This window comes from Giraffa tippelskirchi, chromosome 4 (genome assembly GCF_054371585.1).
Source record: "Giraffa tippelskirchi isolate mGirTip1 chromosome 4, T2T-mGirTip1v1.2.pri, whole genome shotgun sequence".
Taxonomy (NCBI): Eukaryota; Metazoa; Chordata; class Mammalia; order Artiodactyla; family Giraffidae; genus Giraffa; species Giraffa tippelskirchi.
In genome coordinates this window covers 196383842-196404366 of record NC_137278.1, presented here as the reverse complement: position 1 = coordinate 196404366, position 20525 = coordinate 196383842, and the positions used below count along the sequence as shown (strand labels likewise).

The following is a 20525-nucleotide window of genomic DNA, read 5'->3' as shown; positions in this document are numbered from 1 at the left end:
GAGTCTACGTGCTACAACTACTGAAGCTTGAAAGCCCCAGAGCCCATGCTCTGCACAAAAGAAGCCACTGCAATGAGAAGCCGAGAAATGCAACTGGAGAGTAGCCTCCACTCGCTGCAACGAGAGAAAAGCCTGTGTAGCAATGAAGACCCAATGCAGCCAAAAATAAACTGAGCTCATCACTTCTGTTTCCGGTCTACCCATTTCTGCCTTGGCCCTCAGCAATGTGGTAACATACCCCCAGCCCAGGCCAACTCACCCTCACCTCTTGTGAGAAGATCTGGTTCACAGAGTCAACAGGCTCCTTAGAGTAAAATGACCGAAACTGATCTCAAACTCAAAATTCATGCTTATGGTCAGAGGTAAAGGGATGGGAGACAGCGGATCTCCCCGCAAAAGGTTATGTCCGTCCATCACTGCTCTTAGGGATAGTTCACTGACAAAATTATGGCAACTCTGGAATTTCTAACTAAAAAAGATGGTTGGAAAAACCTGTTTCAGCCTTATATCATCTGGATGCTGAAATTTTTCTAAACTATGAAATGTTCCCACAGATAATGGGTATTTTGCTTTGGAGAATGGAAGGCCACTTTCAGGATCAAGTTTCAGTTCAATTTTCCTAAGAATCACAGACTAGAATGTAAAACAGGACTGCTTTTGAACATGGCTTATTTGTATTATTTACTTATCTTTGGCCACGTGGCATGTGGGATCTTAGGTCCCCCTTCATTGGAAGGTCTCCCTTCATTGGAAGGTCTCCCTTCATTGGAAGTGCAGAGTCTTAACCACTAGATGGCCAGGGAAGTGGCCGTCTAATGGCTTATTGGTATTGACAGTTTATTTTTTATCACATATTTCCACATGCTAGCTTTATCATGATTATTTCCACTGTGAAGAATTGCCACTCAACATTTCTTTTCTTTCACCAAAGTGGAAATTCTTCATACTGAAGAACTATACAGAGGAAAGGAAGACAAATGGAGATAGGAAGGAGAGTGAAGCCCTGTGTGACTCTGGCTCTTTGCGGTGACAGGTAACTGGTTGGTTACTGACCACGCTGTCAGCTGGGGGAACACTGGGACATTATGGACCTGGAGGTGGGGTGACGCTCACCTCTGGAATTTGTTCACAGTGGTCCTGCCTCTATTCAGCAGATTAAGCCTTCTTGATGGTATGTCCAAGGTGCCAACACACCTGCCCTACTCCGACAGTCCTGTATGGCTCAGGCTGAGTCACATGCTGAATGGTTATTCATGGGATTCAGATTCTTTGAACCCACGAAACCTTATAAATCACTGACTCCAAACCCTTCATTAACGAGAGAAGAAAGCAAAGTCCAAAGGGGCTAACTGGCTTGCCTCAGGTTAATAAAGCAGAGCCCCAGTTAGAACCCGTATCACTTGATTTCTATGCTGATACTCCTGTCACATGCCTTGGCACCTGGCAGTGGCCGGCAACTACATCACTAATCACTGTTGTTGTTCAGTCACTCAGTCGTGTCCGACTCTTTTCGACCTCGTGGGCTGTAGCCTGCCAGGCTCCTCTGTCCATGGGATTCTCCAGGCAAGAACACTGGAGTGGGTTGCCATTTCCTTCTCCAGGGGATCTGCCCGACCCAGGGACTGAACCTGCATTGCGGTGGATTTGTTACCACTGAGCCACCAGGGAAGCCTCACTAGTCACTAGCTGTGCACTTTTAAAGCTACGGCTATGTTATTCTCTGATTCTCTGTTCACAGACACACACATGCCCCTGACTGCTTATCATCCTACCTGAAACCATTTGAAAACTTCATCTCTGCTAAATTTAGGTACTCCTTGTTCTTTCTTTCTTCATCAGTTCTTGGGGACTTCCCCTGCCTATCGTCTTAGGGTGCGATTCATTTCTGAAAGGGACCTCCAGCTGAGTATCTTAAACGTTTTCATGACTGTAGCAAAGAATTCAGGGACAAATGATCAAAATGTCCTCGGAATAAGAACAGAGGGGGAGTTTTAAGGGTAAACTAGTAAATGGCTGTTACCTGTGAGAAAGGCAAAAGGCTCTTATGAAGGTCAAAAAGTTTTTTTTTTTTAATGGGAATTCCCTGGAGGTCCAGTGGTTAGGACTTGATGCTCTCCATGTTGAGACCTCAACTTCAAACCTTGGCTGGGGAACTAAAATCTCATAAGCCGAGTGGAATGGTGTGATCAAAAAAGAAAAGGAAATATTAGTTTTTTTAGTCACTTAACCCAAACAACCTAAACCTGAACTGCACCCAAAGTCCCATCAAAAGTCAGTTTTTTATTGTTCCACTCAAGCCAGGGGCTCTTAGCAGTTAACAGGTAAGGCCATGTTAAGATTAGTGCCAACGATACAAGCTGGCAATCGTGTGTGCAAACTGGTGCTGAGGCTGAGAAGTTATGATGTTATGATGAGACAACAGACTGACCTTGAAGCCACATTTTCTTGTATGACCCTACCGGGAAGAGGTATTCACTGGCTTCTGAGCCTAGGAAAAGTCAGCACCCCACACCCCACCCCCGCCACCGGGGTCAGGGGCCAGCCCTCAGGACTACCTCAAGCCTGATCAGATGCTCAGAACTATTTGTGAATGTTTGTCTGCACTATTACAGTCTTTTCTGTACTATTACAGATTGTGCAAATGGTCACATAGTTTTTTTGTTATGACAAAAATTTATAGACTGAAAGAATGTTAAGGCTGCTGACTAGCAAGCTAGTCGCTAGTCACTGTTGATTAGTAGAACAGGACAACAGATGTTGACCGACCCTCAGGCGCTTGAACACACTGAAATGCCTTTCCTAGCAAAGATAGCAGCCTGATGCGTACATTCAGAGTGGTTTTTTTTTTTTTTTAATCACATTTCAAATCTTTGTAAATTAGCAAACCACTTGGTGGCAACTTCTAGCCAGATTATCTGATTCGAGCTAGACTCAGGAATGAAGAGTAATATGGCTTAGAAATTGACATTTGCCGCTTGGGCAAATCACTTAAGATTCTTTGTACCTTGATTTCTTCACGTCTAAGGTAGGGATGTAAAGAAAAGAATGTGGCCCCCAATTCCAGTTCTTCAAGGACCACACCAGCAGCCACTGCAGCTGCCCACCAACGGCGGACCTAGGGGGAAATGCAGGATGGAGAAAAACTGGGAGGATTCTGTGCTTTGGATACTGGCCTAGATACTTCAGATGTGTATCTAAGGGACAGTTGCAACGAGTCCAGATTCTTGCGTCTTCACATACACAGAAAAGCACTAAAATCATTAACTTGAAACATCTGCTCTTTGTGACTGGTGGTAATCTTTTGATGCTCAAAGTGTGTGTTAGCTACTCAGTCGTGTTCAACTCTTTGCGACCCTATGGACTGTAGCCCGCTACTGGCTGCTCTATCCATGGCATTCTCCAGGGGAATCTTCCTGACCCAGGGATTGAACCCCGTCTCCTGCACTGCAGGCAGATTCTTTACTGTCTGATCCATCAGGGAAGCCTCTCTGAAGCTCAACTACATGCTTTTTTCCAAGCAAAAAAAATTCACATATTAATATATCCCTTATCTCTTTGGAGCCTTCCTCAGAGCCATCCAAGAGGCTGTCTTCCAGGCTATATTCCTCAGTAAAATCCCTGAATAAAACTTAACTTGCCATTTTTAGGTTGTGCATTTTTCTTTCAGTCAAGAGGGAAAATATGAGCTATCTTGCAGGCTGCTGTGCAGATTATAAGAGAAAATATCTGTAAAAAAGCATCAAATATGTACTTCCTTGAGGCCACTTAAAAAATATTTACATATGAGCAAATATTTTATACAAGCATATCTATACCTAACTTCTTAAAATCTGAGTAAGCTATTTTAACCAGTTTTAAGACATACACTCTCAGGCTCAAGCCTCTAGCCTTGAGCTAGGGGTGGGAAATTTTGGCCTTCGCCCATTTTGATCTGATTTTAACTAAATTAAGTCTATAGCAAGTTTCAAAAATAAAACTCTGAGTTGCCCCCAGTACTCTCAGGAAGAAGGCAATTTGCCTCGAAGTTCATTCAGCTTCATTTGGTCTGAGGCCCTTCCTCTGCACGGGTCTGTTTAAGGCCTGGGTGTGTGTGTATAGGGGTGGAGGTGGGAGCTAGCAACATGCTCACATGGTCATACATTTAGCAACGTGCTCACGTTGTCATGGTCATACATTGTCATGGTCATACATTGTTATAAAATGTGTAAGATAGTTTTGAATTCTTTTTCTTAAAGAAGGTCACCAAGATTATAGAATTTTCAGGTCCCACAAATCCTGGATTATTCAAAAAAAAAAAAAAAATCAACCACTACAACAAAACTAGGCATTTGTTGTCATTGTCGTTCAGTTGTTAAGTGGTGTCCGACTCTTTGCAACCCCACGGGCTGCAGCGTGCCAGGCTTCCCTGTCCTTCACCGTCTCCTGGAGTTTGTTCTTCATGTCCATTGAGTCTGTGATGCCGTCCAACTATCTCATCCTCTGCCATAAGATCTTACAAAACATCCTGAACGAACATTTGGGCCAACTCAGTATTTCAGACTCGGGATGCCTGTTTAAGTCCAGGAAGGGAAGGAGTGCTGAAGTCACCTACCAGAGACGTGTATCAGCTGGGAGCACAGGCTCAGCACAGGTCAGGGAGTGAGGCGGAGGGCTGGCCAGGCCTGCAGAGCCCCCAGCCTCATCTTCTCTGCTCTGTCCTGTCTGCCCCTCCTCTCACTTCTTATCTTTCTTTTGTGTCTTGTGTTACTGCTTCCTCCTCTTCTTTCCCTGTTATAAAGGCCTGAAATCTTCTATTCCCCACTTCTCACTCTTCTTGGCTTTTATACTTCATGGTTCTCTCTCAAAAATCTCGAACTAGTATGTGGCAGCCTGAGTTTTTTTCCCCCTTTTGATTCCTGGTACTGGTTTTCAGTGGAGAAACTCGAGTTCTTCACTCCTGTTGTGACCTGATCTGGCCAGGGGTTGCCCCAAGGCTGCCAAGTGGCTAACTAGCTTTACACAACCCTCCCAAAAAACTTGTCTTGGTAATTTCTCTCCCTCGTGTGAAGAGCTGCCAAATCTAGGCTTGTAAGTACAAACAAAGTAGGTGAGACTTCTTTCCAGCAAGTGAAACAATAAACTCTTCCTGAACCAGCTGGGATTCTAACAGGAGAAAAGACAATAGTATCACACCCTCTAACTGAATCTATGAATCCGAACGGGTGTGGTTATTTCTTGGGTTCTGTTTCTCTACCTTTGTGAGCATACGCAGTCACTCTTTATTCTTCATGTCTGCAGATTTGGTGAATTTTAGTCCATTCGCAATGCTGTGCAACCATGCCCACTACTAATGCCCCAATATCTCCATCACCCTAACCAGAAACCCCACACCTCTCAGCTGTCACCCCCAATTCAACCCTTCTCTCATCCCCACCAACCACCAATCTACTTTCTGTCTTTATGGATTTGCCTATTCTGGGCATCTCACATAAATGGAAGCAGACATTACGTGGCCATTTGTGTCTGGCTTCTTTTGCTCAGCACCATGTTTTCAAAGTTCATCCACGCTGTAGGAAGTATCAGTACTTCATTCCTTTTTATGGCTGAATATTCCATTTTATGAATATTAATATTTCGTTTATCCATTTGTCAGTTGGGTCATCCACTGTTTGTCAATGATAATAATGCAATGAATATGTGTGTACAGGTTTTTGTGTGAACATATACATCAACTCTTTTGAGTACATAATTAGGGGTGGAACTGCTGGGTCCTACTATAACTGCTTAACTTTGAGAAACTGCCAAACTGCTTTCTTCAGGGTCTGCACTGTCTGACGTTCCCACCAACCATGCTGAGGATTCCAATTCCCCCACATCTTCACCAACATTTGTTTACTCCTTTTTTTGGTTACAGCCATCCTGGCAGGTGTGAAGTGGTATGTCATTATGACTTTGATCTGCATTTCCAAAGACTAAAGATGTTGAGCATCCTTCCATGCGCTTATTGGCCATTTGCATGTCTTCTTTAGACAAATGTCTATTCGTATTCTTTGCCCATTTTTAAACTGAGTTGTCCTTTTATTGTTGAGTTATAAGAATTATTGATACATTCTGGGTACTAGACTCTTACCAGATAAATGATTTACAAGCATTTTCTCTCTCTCTCTTTTTCTTTTCTGCTTCTCATTTCTTTTCACTTGCTTTATAGTATCCTTTGATGCAAAAAAGTTTAAAATTATGATGAAGTTCACATTATTCCTGACCGTGCATGCTGAAAAAAAATCCAGTTTCTTTATCAGCATCTCAATATTACGTGAAGATTTGAGAAGAACTTTAAAAACTATTTAAAATTTTGTATTTTATTTCTTTATTCTGGTCGCACTCTGCAGCATGCCAGGATCTTAGTTCCCCAACCAGGGATCAAACCCACACTCCCTGCACTGGAAGTATGGAGTCTTAACCTTGGACTGCCAAGGGAAAGTCCCCAAGTTAGGTATTTTAGAATGTAATAAAAGCACATATACCTTAAAAATATAAAACTAGATTAAGACTTGAAGAAGTTTGAAGCTTCTGGTGAGATGATGACCTGGCTCCCTATAATTACTGTTTGGCTCTTAGTATAAATAATACAAATGCATGCTATCTAGGAGGGCTTCCCAGGTGGCTCAGCGGTAAAGAATCTGCCTCCAATGCTGGAAACGTAGGAGATGCGGGTTCGATCCTTGGGTCAGGAAGGTCTCCCAGAGGAGGGCATGGTATACCCACTCCAGTATTCTTGCTTGGAGAATCTCCATGGACAAAGGAGCCTGAGGGGCTGCAGTCTATAAGGTCGCACAGAGTTGGACACTGAAGTGACTGAGCACGCATGCTATGTAGGAATTCCTAGGTTTTGCTTTTGTTTCCTTTCAGAAGAACTAATGAAGAACTAAAACATGAGGTCAAATTATTCTTTAGCTAAAGAACGAGGGTTTCTAGTAGCCCTTCTGGTTCAATATTTTTAACTGGGGCCATGTATATTGTATTCCAACTATAATCAATCTTTTCCACCAGTGTCTGAGGTATACACCATGGGAGCCTTAAAGGGTGCTGTTCCAGCTGGCCTCTGTTTGCTGGCTGGCAAACAGAAGTTTTATATTTGTGGACAGTAATCCAGAATGGTGTCCAAGCCCATCTGAGTTTAGAATCGCTATCACAGCAGAAACTGGAAACCTCAAGGGCTATAAGCCATTGAGCACGTCTACATGGAAGCCACTTCTCATTACAGCGCATACAAATACACAGCGACCAGAACTCAGCCTTCTGGGATCTCATATCCTCCTCAGATTTGCACACAACATACTCACATGAGTTCTCTCTTGTTTTTTATAGTGAGCTCTTAGTTGCCTACAAAATTACTATCTTACCACTTATAATTTTGTGTAGCAGGTATGACCATGTATGCTCTTCTTATAGAAATGCCATAGCAATATGACAGATACTTGATACTGAAAAGCATCTTTAATTGACAAAACCTTTTTATTTTTAATTTAAACTTAGCCTGTGGTTAGTGTGGGATATTTAAACTGTCCACTCGACTTCATGCGAATCAAGAACAAAACCTGAGTCTTATCACTTTTGGCCTGAACTTCTCTCTGCTTTCTGACAAACTGTCCCTACAATTAGAATGCAATAACATTTCTATCAGCAGTCTCTATTGCTAACAATTATGGTACATGAGGTTCTCAGATGGACTCCTTCATTCAGGGTGTCCAGAGTTTCACGAGTCTCACTTATGTTCAAAACCACTGCTTGAACAGGGAGGAACTCAGATTTAAAAAGCAATCCAGGGACATCCCTGGTGGTCCAGTGGTTAAGACTCCATGCTCCCAATGTAGGGGGTGTGGATTCAATCCCTGGTTGGGTAACTAAGATCCCACATGCCCCACATGCTGCACAATGCAGCCAAAAAATAAATAAAATAAAAAGCTATCCATTTTAAGCCAAAAGGAAATCCTTATCCAGAAATTACTCATCCTTAATTTTAGTGTCTTACTTGCCACCTTCCCCATTCTAGCTTTGAAAATAGGGAGAAATAAAGATGCATCTTTTGGGATACACAAATCTTAAGCTTTGAGGTCCCTAGGAAGCTATTATTGCTTCACCAAGAGAACTTTAGGTGGGCCCTAAATCTCCTTGCCATTGACTTCAGTAACTGCAGGGAAAATGTCAACACCTTTCAGCCCCCACCTTAAAAACTCTGCTTGAGGAGGACAATTCACCTAGAACTTCATGAGGGCATCTAATTTTTGTTAGAGCTACAGGTCACAACAGAAGGCCTGGAGAGATTATCATCTCTATTATTTATCTGATAATAGACAGATTATCAGATATCTCATGTTCCCAAAGACCAATTTAACTAAAGATGAGGTAATGAGTTAAGCACTGTATCTGATAAATAATTTTTTAAATTATATTTAATTCATAACAAGCAGCAATAGTTTGAAACAGAATACAAAATTTACCTGCATTTTAAAAAATAATATAGTCATCAAAGAGCTTTCTTATTTGATAAGAAATCAGGGCTTATCTATCTGACAAGAGATGATAATGATATAATAATGTCATTAGTACATTAATCCTATGATTCAGTAATAATAATAATATTTGGAGATGTTAGCAAATGGGGAAACCTAAGCTATAAAGAATCTGAGAGCATTTTGTTTATTCCAAAGATCGTAGGAATACAAGTTTAAGGTACTATGGGGGACATCAACTGTTACAAAAAAGGGACTTGAAGCCACACATCAAGCCGGTGGTCCTCAGACATGAGGGGAAGCATATAACAGAGAGAGCTGTTAAAACATGGATCACGGGCCTCATCCTGAGAGTCTCTCGTTTAGTCCCTCCTGAGAACCTGATTGCCTAACAAGTTCCTAGCAGGTCTGATGCTGCTGGTCCCAAGACCACACTTGGAGTCTCCCTACAAAGGAAGGAGATGAATATCTACTGAGGGGAGGGAGAGAACAATTATTTAAACCTATCCTGGGTCAGGCTTGGCCAAGGATCGATACAGTCCATCTCACTTCTTTCTCACACTTGGCCAGAGCAGAATGAGAGCAAAGGGTCTGCCTAGGCAGTTCTCTAGAAATAAGCAAGCTCTTTGATGACTATATCATTTTAAAAAATGCAGGTCGATTCTGTATTCTGTTTCAAAATATTGCTGCTTGTTATTAATTAAATATAATTTAAAAATATGTATCAGATACAGTGCTTAACTCTTAACTTCAATTCTTTAGTCAAACTAGCCTTTGGGAACATGAGGAAAAGGATGGCTGAAGCTTAGTAACTGGTCGATGGTGAAAGAGTTGGCACATATTTAATCTTATAATTATTTTGTGGCTGCAGTTATTTTTGTGCATATATGTGCTTAATCACTGGATGGCCAGGGAAATCCCCAAATCTAATCTTAATTAATTTTAGAATCCTGTACCCAGGCCTGCAGGTCTGTAAAGAGGCCTGTCCTGCCAGCTGCCTCGGTCACCCACCCCCCATCCCCGTGCCCTGAAGACTCAATCATGCTCTCCTCTGCTGCTCCTTTATGGAACCTCTGGTGTCCCAGCTAAGCTGGACTGCCTGCTGTTCCTCAGGGCTTCCTCACTTTTTCTGCTCTCCACATACATGCTCATTATCCTTTGTCGCTGAAAAGTTCCCCTTTCCATCTCCACCTGACTAGAAGCTTCCATGCCTTTTAAGGTCTAGCTGAAATGCCATTTCCTTTTTGAAGACCGAACCCCATTTTTAAAAGGCTGCTGGACGAACTCCTTCAGTGAGTTCCCATGGCTGCCCAGACAGATTTCATGTCAGTGGGCATGTAATTGCTTTGTAAATTACCCTGTGTATAGAATCTCATGGGCCCTGTTTTACACATGTCTCTGCTAAGAAATGGGCTTCCCAGGTGGCGTAGGAGTAAAGAATCTAGCTGCCAATGCAGGAGACACTAAAGAGGCAGGTTCAATTCCTGGGTCAGGAAGATTCCCTGGAGTTGGAAATAGCAACCGACTTCAATATTCTTGCCTGGAAAATTCTATGGACAGAGGAGCCTGGTGGGCTACAGTCTGTGGGATCACAAAGAGTTAGACATGACTGAGTGACTCAGCACCCATGCACACTGCAAAGAAATGGTTCTGTTTGACATTAAAGTTATATTGGCATTCAAACATGAAGTTTTGTGCAATGTAAGATATTGGAGTGTAGATTAAAAAGTTGGAAAAATATATTTAAAAGAAATCCACAGCAGGAAGCTTTAGGTTATGATGAAATTTGTGGCTATGACTTAGAATAAAGATAAAAGTCTAAAATGAAGAATGGACCTAGCCTTTTGGGATGAGATGAGGCCTTGAAAGTCTTTAGGATAATCTCCTCACTTCACAGTCATAGAATTTTTGGACCGTGCTTTGTATTATGGTCAGAAGTCTCATTTGTCTCATTAACGCTGCTTAGTTTCCACCGTGCCTAGCTGTGGGCTCTTCATTTTGCTACTTGAAAAAAAAAAGCTTTTGGCTCTGAATGATGGATTTAGTTGTGAAGGGCCAGGCCTGCCTCTGGTCCAAAGGGAGCTGAACTGTGGGACTTCCTTTGATTTTAAAGGTTGCTAACCATAGTGGTGCTGATTCTGAAGCTCTAAGGAATGCGTCCTCACCCCCAGGTGCCACTTTAGATGAGTCTACCAGCCAAGCCACAGTAGTGGCCAAGCCTGAAGGAGGAGCTTGTGCTAGATGGGGTGGCCATCTGCTCCATTTGGCTGACGCCACCTTTGGCTGCCGAGAGGTACCTAACATGCTGATTACGTCTTGGTTCAGTCATGTAGAAAGAAAAGAGTAGACGATACCAAGGGCCTTTGTCTCTCCCATCCCACACGCTCCTCCCAGTCCCATGGTGGTAAAGAGCAGGGGTTTCAGAGGTGGGCAGAAACGGGTATGAGCTGGAGGTCCCAGGTTCCTATCTGCACAAGGAAGCTAATAAGAGGACTGTAAATAACTTAGGGGTAATTGGCAGGCCAGGCGGGGTATTATTGAGAGCTTTATAAATGTCAGCTACCAATGCCATTATCAACACACTCTAGATTCTCTTCCCTCTCTGTAAGAGTCTCTCGGTGGCATTTCAGTCCCTCCCTGATTCAATTATGATACCACTGAAAAGTGAAAGTGTTAGTAGGGTTGTGTCTGACTCTTTGTGACCCCATGGACTGTAGCCCCCTAGGCTCCTCTGTCCATGGGATTCTCCAGGCAAGGATGCTGGAATGGGTAGCCATTCCCTTTTCCAATATTGACTTCTAAAACCATTATCGGATGGGGAACACATGTAAACCCATGGCTGATTCATGTCAATGTATGGCAAAAACCACTACAATACTGTAAAGTAATTAGCCCCCAACTAAAATAAAGAAATTTATTAAAAAAAAAAACAAACCATTATCGTTATCAACTGTTATCAACCATTATCAACTATTTTCAAGCTCAAGACTAGGCTTCACAAGACAAGCTGGAGGTGCCCTTGGAACCTAAAGCCAGTCCCAAAACTAGGTCATTTCCTGGCACTGAACAACATCTAACCCTCACTTGACCGCTCCACATTTGTGAAAGTCACCGTCACCTTTTCAGCTCCCCTGGCAGAAGGACTGAGCTTGTTTTTTTTTCCCCCAACTATTACACTTCTTTCTCTCTCAGGCAATCAGTTGCCAAGTCATTCATCCACACTTTCACTTATTCAGCAAATATTTATTGGGCCTTTTCCACAAGCCAGGTACTGTATTCAACTGATGAACAGAACTTAAACGATTGCTGCCCTCATCTGCAAATATATAATCATGCGTTGGCATGCGTACTCATTCAGAAGGGGATTTCAGTCCGGAGGAGAAAGTACAACAGGGCACATAACTTAAAAGGAGAGGCAGGAAAGGACTCTGCGAGGAAGTGACAATCTGAACTGAGGTCCGAAAGAGGAAAAGACTTGGTGAGGTGGGTAATGAGCACAGAGTGCTCTTGGCAGCCGGATCAGCAGGTACCATGGCTCAGGTGGGAAGGGCCTGATGCCTTTTCTGAGGAACTGAGGCAAGGCCATGTGGCCACAAGGCTGTGAACTTGCTTGGGTCGAGGCTGGAGTGGGAGATTCCCAGGGGTGTATGGAACCCCTGGTGGGGGCTGAGCCAAGAGAGGCATGGGGTCGGGTCACCTGGCTGCACCGGGGAGAACAGACTGGGTGGACAGGAAGAAACTATAGAGACCTATCCAGGGGCTATTCAGGCAGTTCTGGTGACAGATGGTCAGTGGCTGTGATGATGGAGGGAAGGAGTGTATCTGAGGCACAATTTGGAGGTGGTGCTGATAGAACTCAGTGACTGGGGTGAAGGCAGAGTGAGAGGAGGAGGTGATAAGGCTGGTTCCTGGGTTTCTGGCACATGCAGCTGTGTAGATGAAAAGTAGTCACAGAATCTATCTTCCAAACTACTCTGTACTCCTGGATCCGCTCCCAGGACAGTGCTGGCCCATTGCTCTCCTTTCAAGTATCTGCGAGGGCTCCTGATTACCTGCTTCACTAAGCACACACTTCTTCCCTTGGCTTTCAAGGATCCACAGCCTACATTTCCAGTCTTTTTTTGCCATGGGGCATGTGGGATCTTAGTTCGCTGACCAGGGATCGAGCCCACACCTCTTGCACTGAAAGTTCGGAGTCTTAACCACTAGACCAACAGGGAAGTCCCTTCCAGTCCTATTTTCTACCACTTCTTTACTTAGGTCCTGCTTCATTCCAACTGGACCACTTCCTGTTCCTGGAATGTGTCACCACACGCCCTTGCCTTCATCCCTATTCCTCACCATCTCAGTCTGCGGAAACCCTATTCGACTTTCAAAGTTCATTAAAGGTCCTGTCGTTAAACCTCATAAAGCTCTGGGAATCTCTGCTGGCACTTAGAGTGCTGCCTGTTATTGTGGTTATGAGAGTACTTATTGCGTGCCTGTTCCTTGCCCCCAACAGACCACAGGTCATACCTTCGGGTGCCCACCCCCATTATTCATCCTGTACCACTGCCCTTTCTTTTGCAGGGCCAAGCACAGTGCTTCACCCACAACAGGTACATTTTGCTGAATTTATTTGGAACAATTCATGTTGCTAATGATGCTAAGGAACAAGGAGACCTGAGTTGTTGAATTGGAGATGTTTTCCAGTGGCATCTGCCAGCACCAGAGCTCACAGCAAAATTTATCTTCCACCAAACTCCTGGCAATCAGACGCAAGACAGACACACACATGCCTCTCTTGACAGCGTCCTCTGCCTGTTTGAAATTCTCCAGTGCAGCAGAGCTCATAAACTTACCTTTTCCTTGCAGCACCTAATATCAAAAAATTATAGCCTCTAACTCAAGAGTTTTAAAACTGTTTGCTGTGACCCATTAGTGGGTCTTGAAATCAATTTAGTAGGTTATAAATGATACTAAAAAATAAAACAGAAAATAGATAAGCACACTACCTATATTCAGGATGAGTAATGTTTCCTGAAACTTCTGTTTCCAGTGCAAGTATACATCTGTGTGTTTACTGGGTCATGATGTAAAATGTTATTTCTCACCACGGGCCCCAGCTCAAAAGGTTTGAAGGCTACTGCTGAGTAGACGAAGATCGGCACACAACTCAAACAGGGAAAGATGTTAGGGAACCAGTAATGAGACTATCTAACTAAAACAGTGAGACATTCATATTTTATCCCTTTAAAATGTGAATGTCTGATATACTCAACTCTTCTGTCAGAGGACCTGCGTTTCAGTGCTTTTAACCAAAATTAATCTCGTTAGTTGTTCAAGCTGGTTTTAGAAAAGGCAGAGGAACCAGAGATCAAATTGCCAATATCTGCTGGATCATCGAAAAAGCAAGAGAGTTCCAGAAAAACATCTATTTCTGCTTTATTGACTATGCCAAAGCCTTTGACTGTGTGGATCACAATAAACTGTGGAAAATTCTGAAAGAGATGGGAATACCAGACCATCTGATCTGTCTCTTGAGAAACCTGTATGCAGGTCAGGAAGCAACAGTTAGAACTGGACATGGAAAAACAGACTGGTTCCAAATAGGAAAAGGAGTATGTCAAGGCTGTATATTGTCACCCTACTTATTTAACTTATATGCAGAGTATATCATGAGAAACGCTGGGCTGGAAGAAACACAAGCTGGAATCAAGACTGCTGGGAGAAATATCAATAACCTCAGATATGCAGATGACACCACCCTTATGGCAGAAAGTGAAGAAGAACTAAAGAGCCTCTTGATGAAAGTGAAAGAGGAGAGTGAAAAAGTTGGCTTGAAGCTCAACGTTCAGAAAACTAGGATCATGGCATCTGGTCCCATCACTTCATGGGAAATAGATGGGGAAACAGTGGAAACAGTGTCAGACTTTATTTTTTTGGGCTCCAAAATCACTGCTGATGGTGATTGCAGCCATGAAATTAAAAGACGCTTACTCCTTGGAAGGAGGGTTATGGCCAACCTAGATAGCATATTTAAAAGCAGAGACATTACTTTGCCAACAAAAGTCCGTCTAGTTAAGCTATGGTTTTTCCAGTAGTCATGTATGGATGTGAGAGTTGGACGGTGAAGAAAGCTGAGCACCACAGAATTGATGCTTTTGAACTGTGGTGTTGGAGAAGACTCTTGAGAGTCCCTTGGACTGCAAGGAGATCCAATCAATCCATCCTAAAGGAGATCAATCCTGGGTGTTCATTGGAAGGACTGATGTTGAAGCTGAAACTCCAATACTTTGGCGACCTCATGAGAAGAGTTGACTCATTGGAAAAGACCCTAATGCTGGGTAGGATTGGGGGCAAGAAGAGAAGGGGACGACAGAGGATGAGATGGTTGGATGGCGTCGCTGACTCGATGGACATGGGTTTGCGTAGACTCCGGGAGTTGGTGATGGACAGAGAGGCCTGGCGTGCTGCAATTCATGGGGTCGCAAAGAGTCGGACACAACTGAGCGACTGAACTGAACTGATCTCGTTAGTAGAAAGTGAGTCAGAAATTGTTTCCAACTACAGGCCTTTTGGTACCTCAGGCAAGGATTTCCTCCAGTATCCCAGTTCCCCAGGAGAGGTGGTTCAGGAACTCCATTGCTGAAAGGCTACTGGTTTCTAGGTTACAATACACAAAGTGATGATACTTTTGTAGGAGAAGCATATTTACAACCAGAAAAATGTACCCTTTCTTCCACGCACTTGTCAACAAGCTTATCAATGTATGTTTCTGTGTATGTATATAACCTAAACCTAGAAAATACAATCCTATATATCCACATGTGAAACTTAGGGCTGATCAATTTTGGGGTCAATGTGAACCCAAATTGACCTAAAAATGAGATATACTATGAGTTACTGAAGGCAATGACACATGTGGGCCAGGAAGGGGGGATGTGGGCCATGGTACGTTGGGCAAGGGGGCTTAGGAGTGTGATGGATGTATTATACCAAGTTTTTATTACCTTGATGCTTGGTGGTAATGAGAGGATGAGGTTAGAGGGGTAGGCTATGGAGAAAACAACTTTCTAGACAGGTGTATGCCCCATGATAGTACACAGTAGTCCACTACAAGTGTATAGGCTGTATTTGATTATGTCATCACTAAAAAGACAGACTCCAAGCCTAATTCTAGCCGCAGCTCCATTTAACAGGTTGTCCCTTATCATTTGTTGCTCCTTGTGTTACAATCTCCACTTACAGTTGAGACATCAACAGCTAGCTTCCTAATGAATGAAATATAAACACTCTTAATTGTCAACTATAATCCCAACAAATAACTAGGCCTGGAAACAAGGGCGAAGAAGTAGGAAGTTCAAAGCTGTTGTGGTGCAAAGAACCCTAGATTGAAGTACTGAAAAATTTGGGTTAGATCTGGGTGACAGCAAGTAAGTTCCACAACCTAAGGTTCCTGCCACCTCTAAAATTTTGTAATTCTACAAGGGAGGGTAAAGGTGATCTTTATCTGGAAGATAGAAAGTGTTTTGGCTTGATGTGCGATGGGCAAATGACAATGATATTACCCAAGGTTGTTTAAATATGAATTAATGCCTTTCCCATTATCTATCGGATTAGCACCCTTTAGGTGATATTACATGTGTTTCTATCGACTACTGGATAAATTCCAAATTTCTTACCAGCATTTAAGGCTTTCCACATCTGCCCAACTTTATCTCAAATTTTTTGTGGTTCAGACCTGCTCCTGCACCCACCCTCCCCCAGAAGTCTTGTTTAATTCTTCACCACCCCTACTCTCCTAGCTAAAGTCCCATAACCTTCATAAAGCCTTCCAACTGCTCAAATATTTCCAACATGCTTCCAACATGCTCTCAGCTAATGACCTTTGAATTCCTACCCGACTTTATAGCAATCCTATCAGATAGGCATTATTATGCTCATTTGATAAGTAAGGAAACTAAAGGCCCAGAGAAGTTAAGTGGTTCGCCCAGCATCCTAGTTTGTGAGCAGCAGGACTGATCTGTTTGCCCTCCAAGTCCACACACTTTTTTTTTTCTTACTGTGCCATGCTGCTTCGTCTTATTAAAAAAACCATAGAGGAAGGATGCAGTAAAAAAGCCCATAAACCAGTTACAATACAGTTTGTTGTGACATAAATGCAAATATACCACATCCTTTGAACCCCGTGTGTAAAACACGCTTGGGGTAGCGTGAATAGTTTTTAAGAAGTTGCCAGCCCTGTTTTCCAAGCCTAGTACTAAAATGATATTCTACGGTACATGACAGGTGGGTGGCTAAGGACAAGAAAAAGCAGTATGGTTAAAAGAAGAAATTAGAAACGGGACAAAAAGATGAGAGTGTAATATAAGCTGGCAATGCACACAAGAGACACAGAATATGCAAGCATGGACTGTGGGGCTGAGCGGGTCCATAGGACTAAAATATCTAAGTTAGGGAGCCTATACCTGCCAACGAGAAGCGCGCGTGTCTGAGGGTTGATATTAATAACAGCAGTACACATGGACAGAGAGTAGAACTCAAGAGAGAGACAAATAAGGACAGGTCGTGGGGACACAGGGCAGAGCATGACAGGATGAGGGTGGTGGCGCCCAATGAGGGGCCAGAAGGGTACAAGAGGGGTCGAAGGGAAAGGTGAAGAGGTTCAGAGGGTACAGTGCCCCCAGACTCCAGAATAGTGTCATCTTCCTCTCCACAGCTGGTTGGTGTGTGCGAGGATTCACATCCGCACCCCGAAAAGCCCTCCCGGTGGCTCCGGGAAGAGGGCGAGGTCACATCCCCGTCCCCCGGGGACTCCGCGAGGGGTCCTTACCTAGGAAGATGGAGATGATGAGCCGCAGCGCCTGTTCTGACGCGCCCAGGGACGTCGCCAACTTGCTAAGGCTCAGGTCTTGGAAACCCCACCGCAGCCCCCTCGTCAGCTCCGCTTCCATGTCCCCCTCGGCTGCGGACGCCATCTTAGCTCCGGGCGTCCCCCAGGGACCCCTCTGCTCCGCGCACCCCGAATGTGGGCACAGCGCTGGAGCTTCACCCCCAATTCCGGCCCGGAGCCCGCCCACGGCGTGCGCATTGGCTACGGACCCGCCCAGAGGCTCCGGGCTCAGCCGGTCATTGGTCAGCCCGGGACGGGGGCGGGGCCTCACGCGGCAAGGTAGGCCGGGGGCGGGGCCTCATATTTGTAAAGCAAAGGTGACTCCGCCCGAGAAAGAACGCGGGGCAGGCCGGGGGCGGGGCTTGGAACCGGGAACCAGACCCGCGATTGGAAAAGTAAGAAGCCATCGGCGGAGGACTGTACAACTCAGTTCTAACAGCTCGGGGGAGGAGTCGGGGCGGGCGAGAGTCCGACCGGCTCGTGCGCTGCATCCCTATTGGCTGAGACGGAGCAGGCGAGAGTCGGGGCGGGGGGGGCTGTCACCCGACCGCGAGGTTACTCTCGGTCGCCGGCCCGCCGGGGTTACTGGGGCATGTAACGGGAGGGCGCGAATTCCTGCGGCGGCCTCGCGAGCGCCCCCTAACGGCGCCGCGGCTGTTCTTGAACCGTTAGACACGCCGCCTTCCCTCCCAGACCGAGAGGACCACCCCTGCTCCCCCAGCACTCTCTACCTGCTCCTTTGATTTCCTGTAACTTCCTATATTAAAACGTTGCCTTCCTCCGAGAGGCGATGAAATTAAGCTACGCTGATTTCACCGTTAGGCTTTTCATTAAAAATTAAACTAGTTTGTCACTAAGTAATACAGGTTCAAGATCAAAGTGCAAAGAGGATAGAAATTGGAGACAAAAGTCCTTTCGTCCCACCTTGCTTCTCCTTCTTACTTCCAGTGTTCGGATCAGACTAACAAAAATGTGCCAGGGCCTGTGCTGGGCTCTGAGCCCAAAGCTATGGAGTGGAGATGGTACACGGACATATAAGGTGTTAATAACCGTGTAATTAATTGCAAGGGAAGGCAAGTGCTCTGAAGGAAAAGAAGAATGTTCCGTGAGAATATGTAACAAAGGAACGCCAAGTTTTCAGTGATCACTGGAATTCGTGGAGCATTCTTGCACAAGTGCAGCTTATACTTCTATAGCACTTTGCACTTTATGCAGCACTAATAGTCATATTATTTCACTTAATTGATTATGAAACAGGTTATTTACAGACACAGGGGCTTGGAGAAATTAAGCAACCTGCTAAGTTCCTTACCCATTAAGTGGCAGAGACAGAATGGAAACCTAGGTGTGTTAAAGTTCACCTCTCTCCTTTTCGAGGGGAGACAAAATGAAAGAAAAAAGAATCGGAGAAGTCAAGAGTAATATAATTTCCCCCTTACAGGGACTTCCCTGGTGGTCCAGTGGCTAAGACGCTGCCCTCCCAATGCAGAGGACCCAGGTTCCATCCCTGGTCAGGGAGGTAGATCCTGGCTACCACAACTAAAAGGTCCCGTGTGCCCCAACGAGAATGAAAGATCCTGCTAGCAAAAAAGACCTAGTGCAGTCAAAAAAACTGAAACATGTGCACAGCTGAGTCTGGTGTATTCCTTCCTGTCCTTCAGAGGTCCTCTCCTTTGGTACTTATCAATCCCATGCCTATTTTTATACTTTATACAATGTATATATCCAGAAACAATTGTAATATAGTTTTGCATGCTTTTAAACTTTATAATTACAGCAGAATGTATCATTTTGCAACTTGTTTTTATGATTAACATCTTTATTGAGGCAGATTCATGTTTTTATAGGTAGCTGTAATACAGTCGTTTTAACTGTGATGTAACATTGCCCTGTATGATTATGCCACTTTTCATGATCATGTTGAGGAGTACTTGGATTATTTCCTATTGATGTATTTCTTTTATTACAAACATTGCTGCTGTGGACATTCTCCTTTAAGCAACAGTGAAAGTTTCTCAAGGAGTGTAACTCCAAAGTTTTTTTTTTTTTTGACTGGAATCTATTGCTCAGGGGTAAAGAATCCACCTGCCAAAGCAGGAGATGTGGGTTTGATCCTGAGGTGGGAAGATCTCCTGGAGAAGGAAATGACCACCCACTCCAGTATTCTTGCCTGGGACGTCCCATGGACAGAGGAGCCTGGTGTGCTACAGTCCATGGGATCACATAAGAGTTGGACACAACTTAGCAACTAAACAACAACTACTGTAGGAAACATGTTGCTATCCAGTATACACATGTGTTCATACACTACATAACAAATACGTATAGTACTCACACTATATGCACATATCACACACTGCCATGCTATGTATATGTTCTCTGATACTTTCTGTTCTAATTCATGAAAAAAATTATCAGGATCCACTAACTTGATGTCACTGCTTGCTAGTAGTTCATGATTCTCAGTGTTGGAAACACCCCTCTAGGGTTTATAACCAGGAGAGGAATCATGAGTGGTAAGGTTTGCTCACCTTCAATTTTACTAGATTTTACCTAATTGAAGTGTTTGGCTAAATGTTAAGACCCTTAAAACCTTTGATTTTCTGAATAAGTAAAATATATTTATTAAAGCATCCAGTCAGCTAGACCCTGTGTAAAAACAGAAGGAGTCAGTTTCTTCTTTATATCCAACTCAGTAATGTGTCTGCCCTTTCTCACACCTCTGGTGTTCCAAGGCAAGGGTCAGTGCGGCAGGAGGCTGTGTCTCCGCTGACACAAAAGGCACCTGTTTACCTTCCCCCTCAGGCACTTGATTGGCTGCATTCCCTTCATTCTTCCTACTGTTTCAAGGAAGCACCTGTTCAGTTATACTGGCTGATGAGCTGCTGATTGGGAGAAGATTGGGATTCTAGGACCTCTCACTTTATAATTAAGCACATTCGTGGGAGGCTTAGTAAGTCAGGTTCTGTGCTGATCCCTAGATGCAAAGATGGCTGAGATAGCCCTGCCCACAGGAAGTTCTGTGTCGAGACATGGAAAGATATTTAGAAACCAGAGTGGCAGTGTTTGTATAGAAATAAGCATAATGTATTAGTGAAATCCATCATTTCTTATGACTACTTTTCCCTGCGCCCCCCTTCCTTTTTTTCTTTATCAAT

At 44.0% G+C, this 20525-nt stretch overlaps 1 protein-coding gene and 1 non-coding gene across 3 annotated transcripts in view; one reads left to right on the top strand and one right to left on the bottom strand.

The window, feature by feature from the left end:
• LPCAT3 (lysophosphatidylcholine acyltransferase 3) overlaps positions 1–17536 on the bottom strand; it is a 34596-nt gene extending 17060 nt beyond the window's left edge. For both annotated transcript variants that reach the window (XM_081588039.1, XM_081588040.1), the window contains exon 1: positions 17308–17536. In XM_081588039.1, coding sequence (XP_081444165.1) covers positions 17308–17452 — 145 coding nt within the window. In that variant the 5' untranslated portion in view covers positions 17453–17536. The remainder of the gene's footprint in view (positions 1–17307) is intronic.
• A 1277-nt stretch (positions 17537–18813) lies between these two features.
• Positions 18814–18886, top strand: TRNAG-CCC (transfer RNA glycine (anticodon CCC)). The gene has a single exon. It is a non-coding gene; the product is annotated as a tRNA-Gly (tRNA).
• The last annotated feature ends 1639 nt before the right edge of the window (positions 18887–20525 follow it).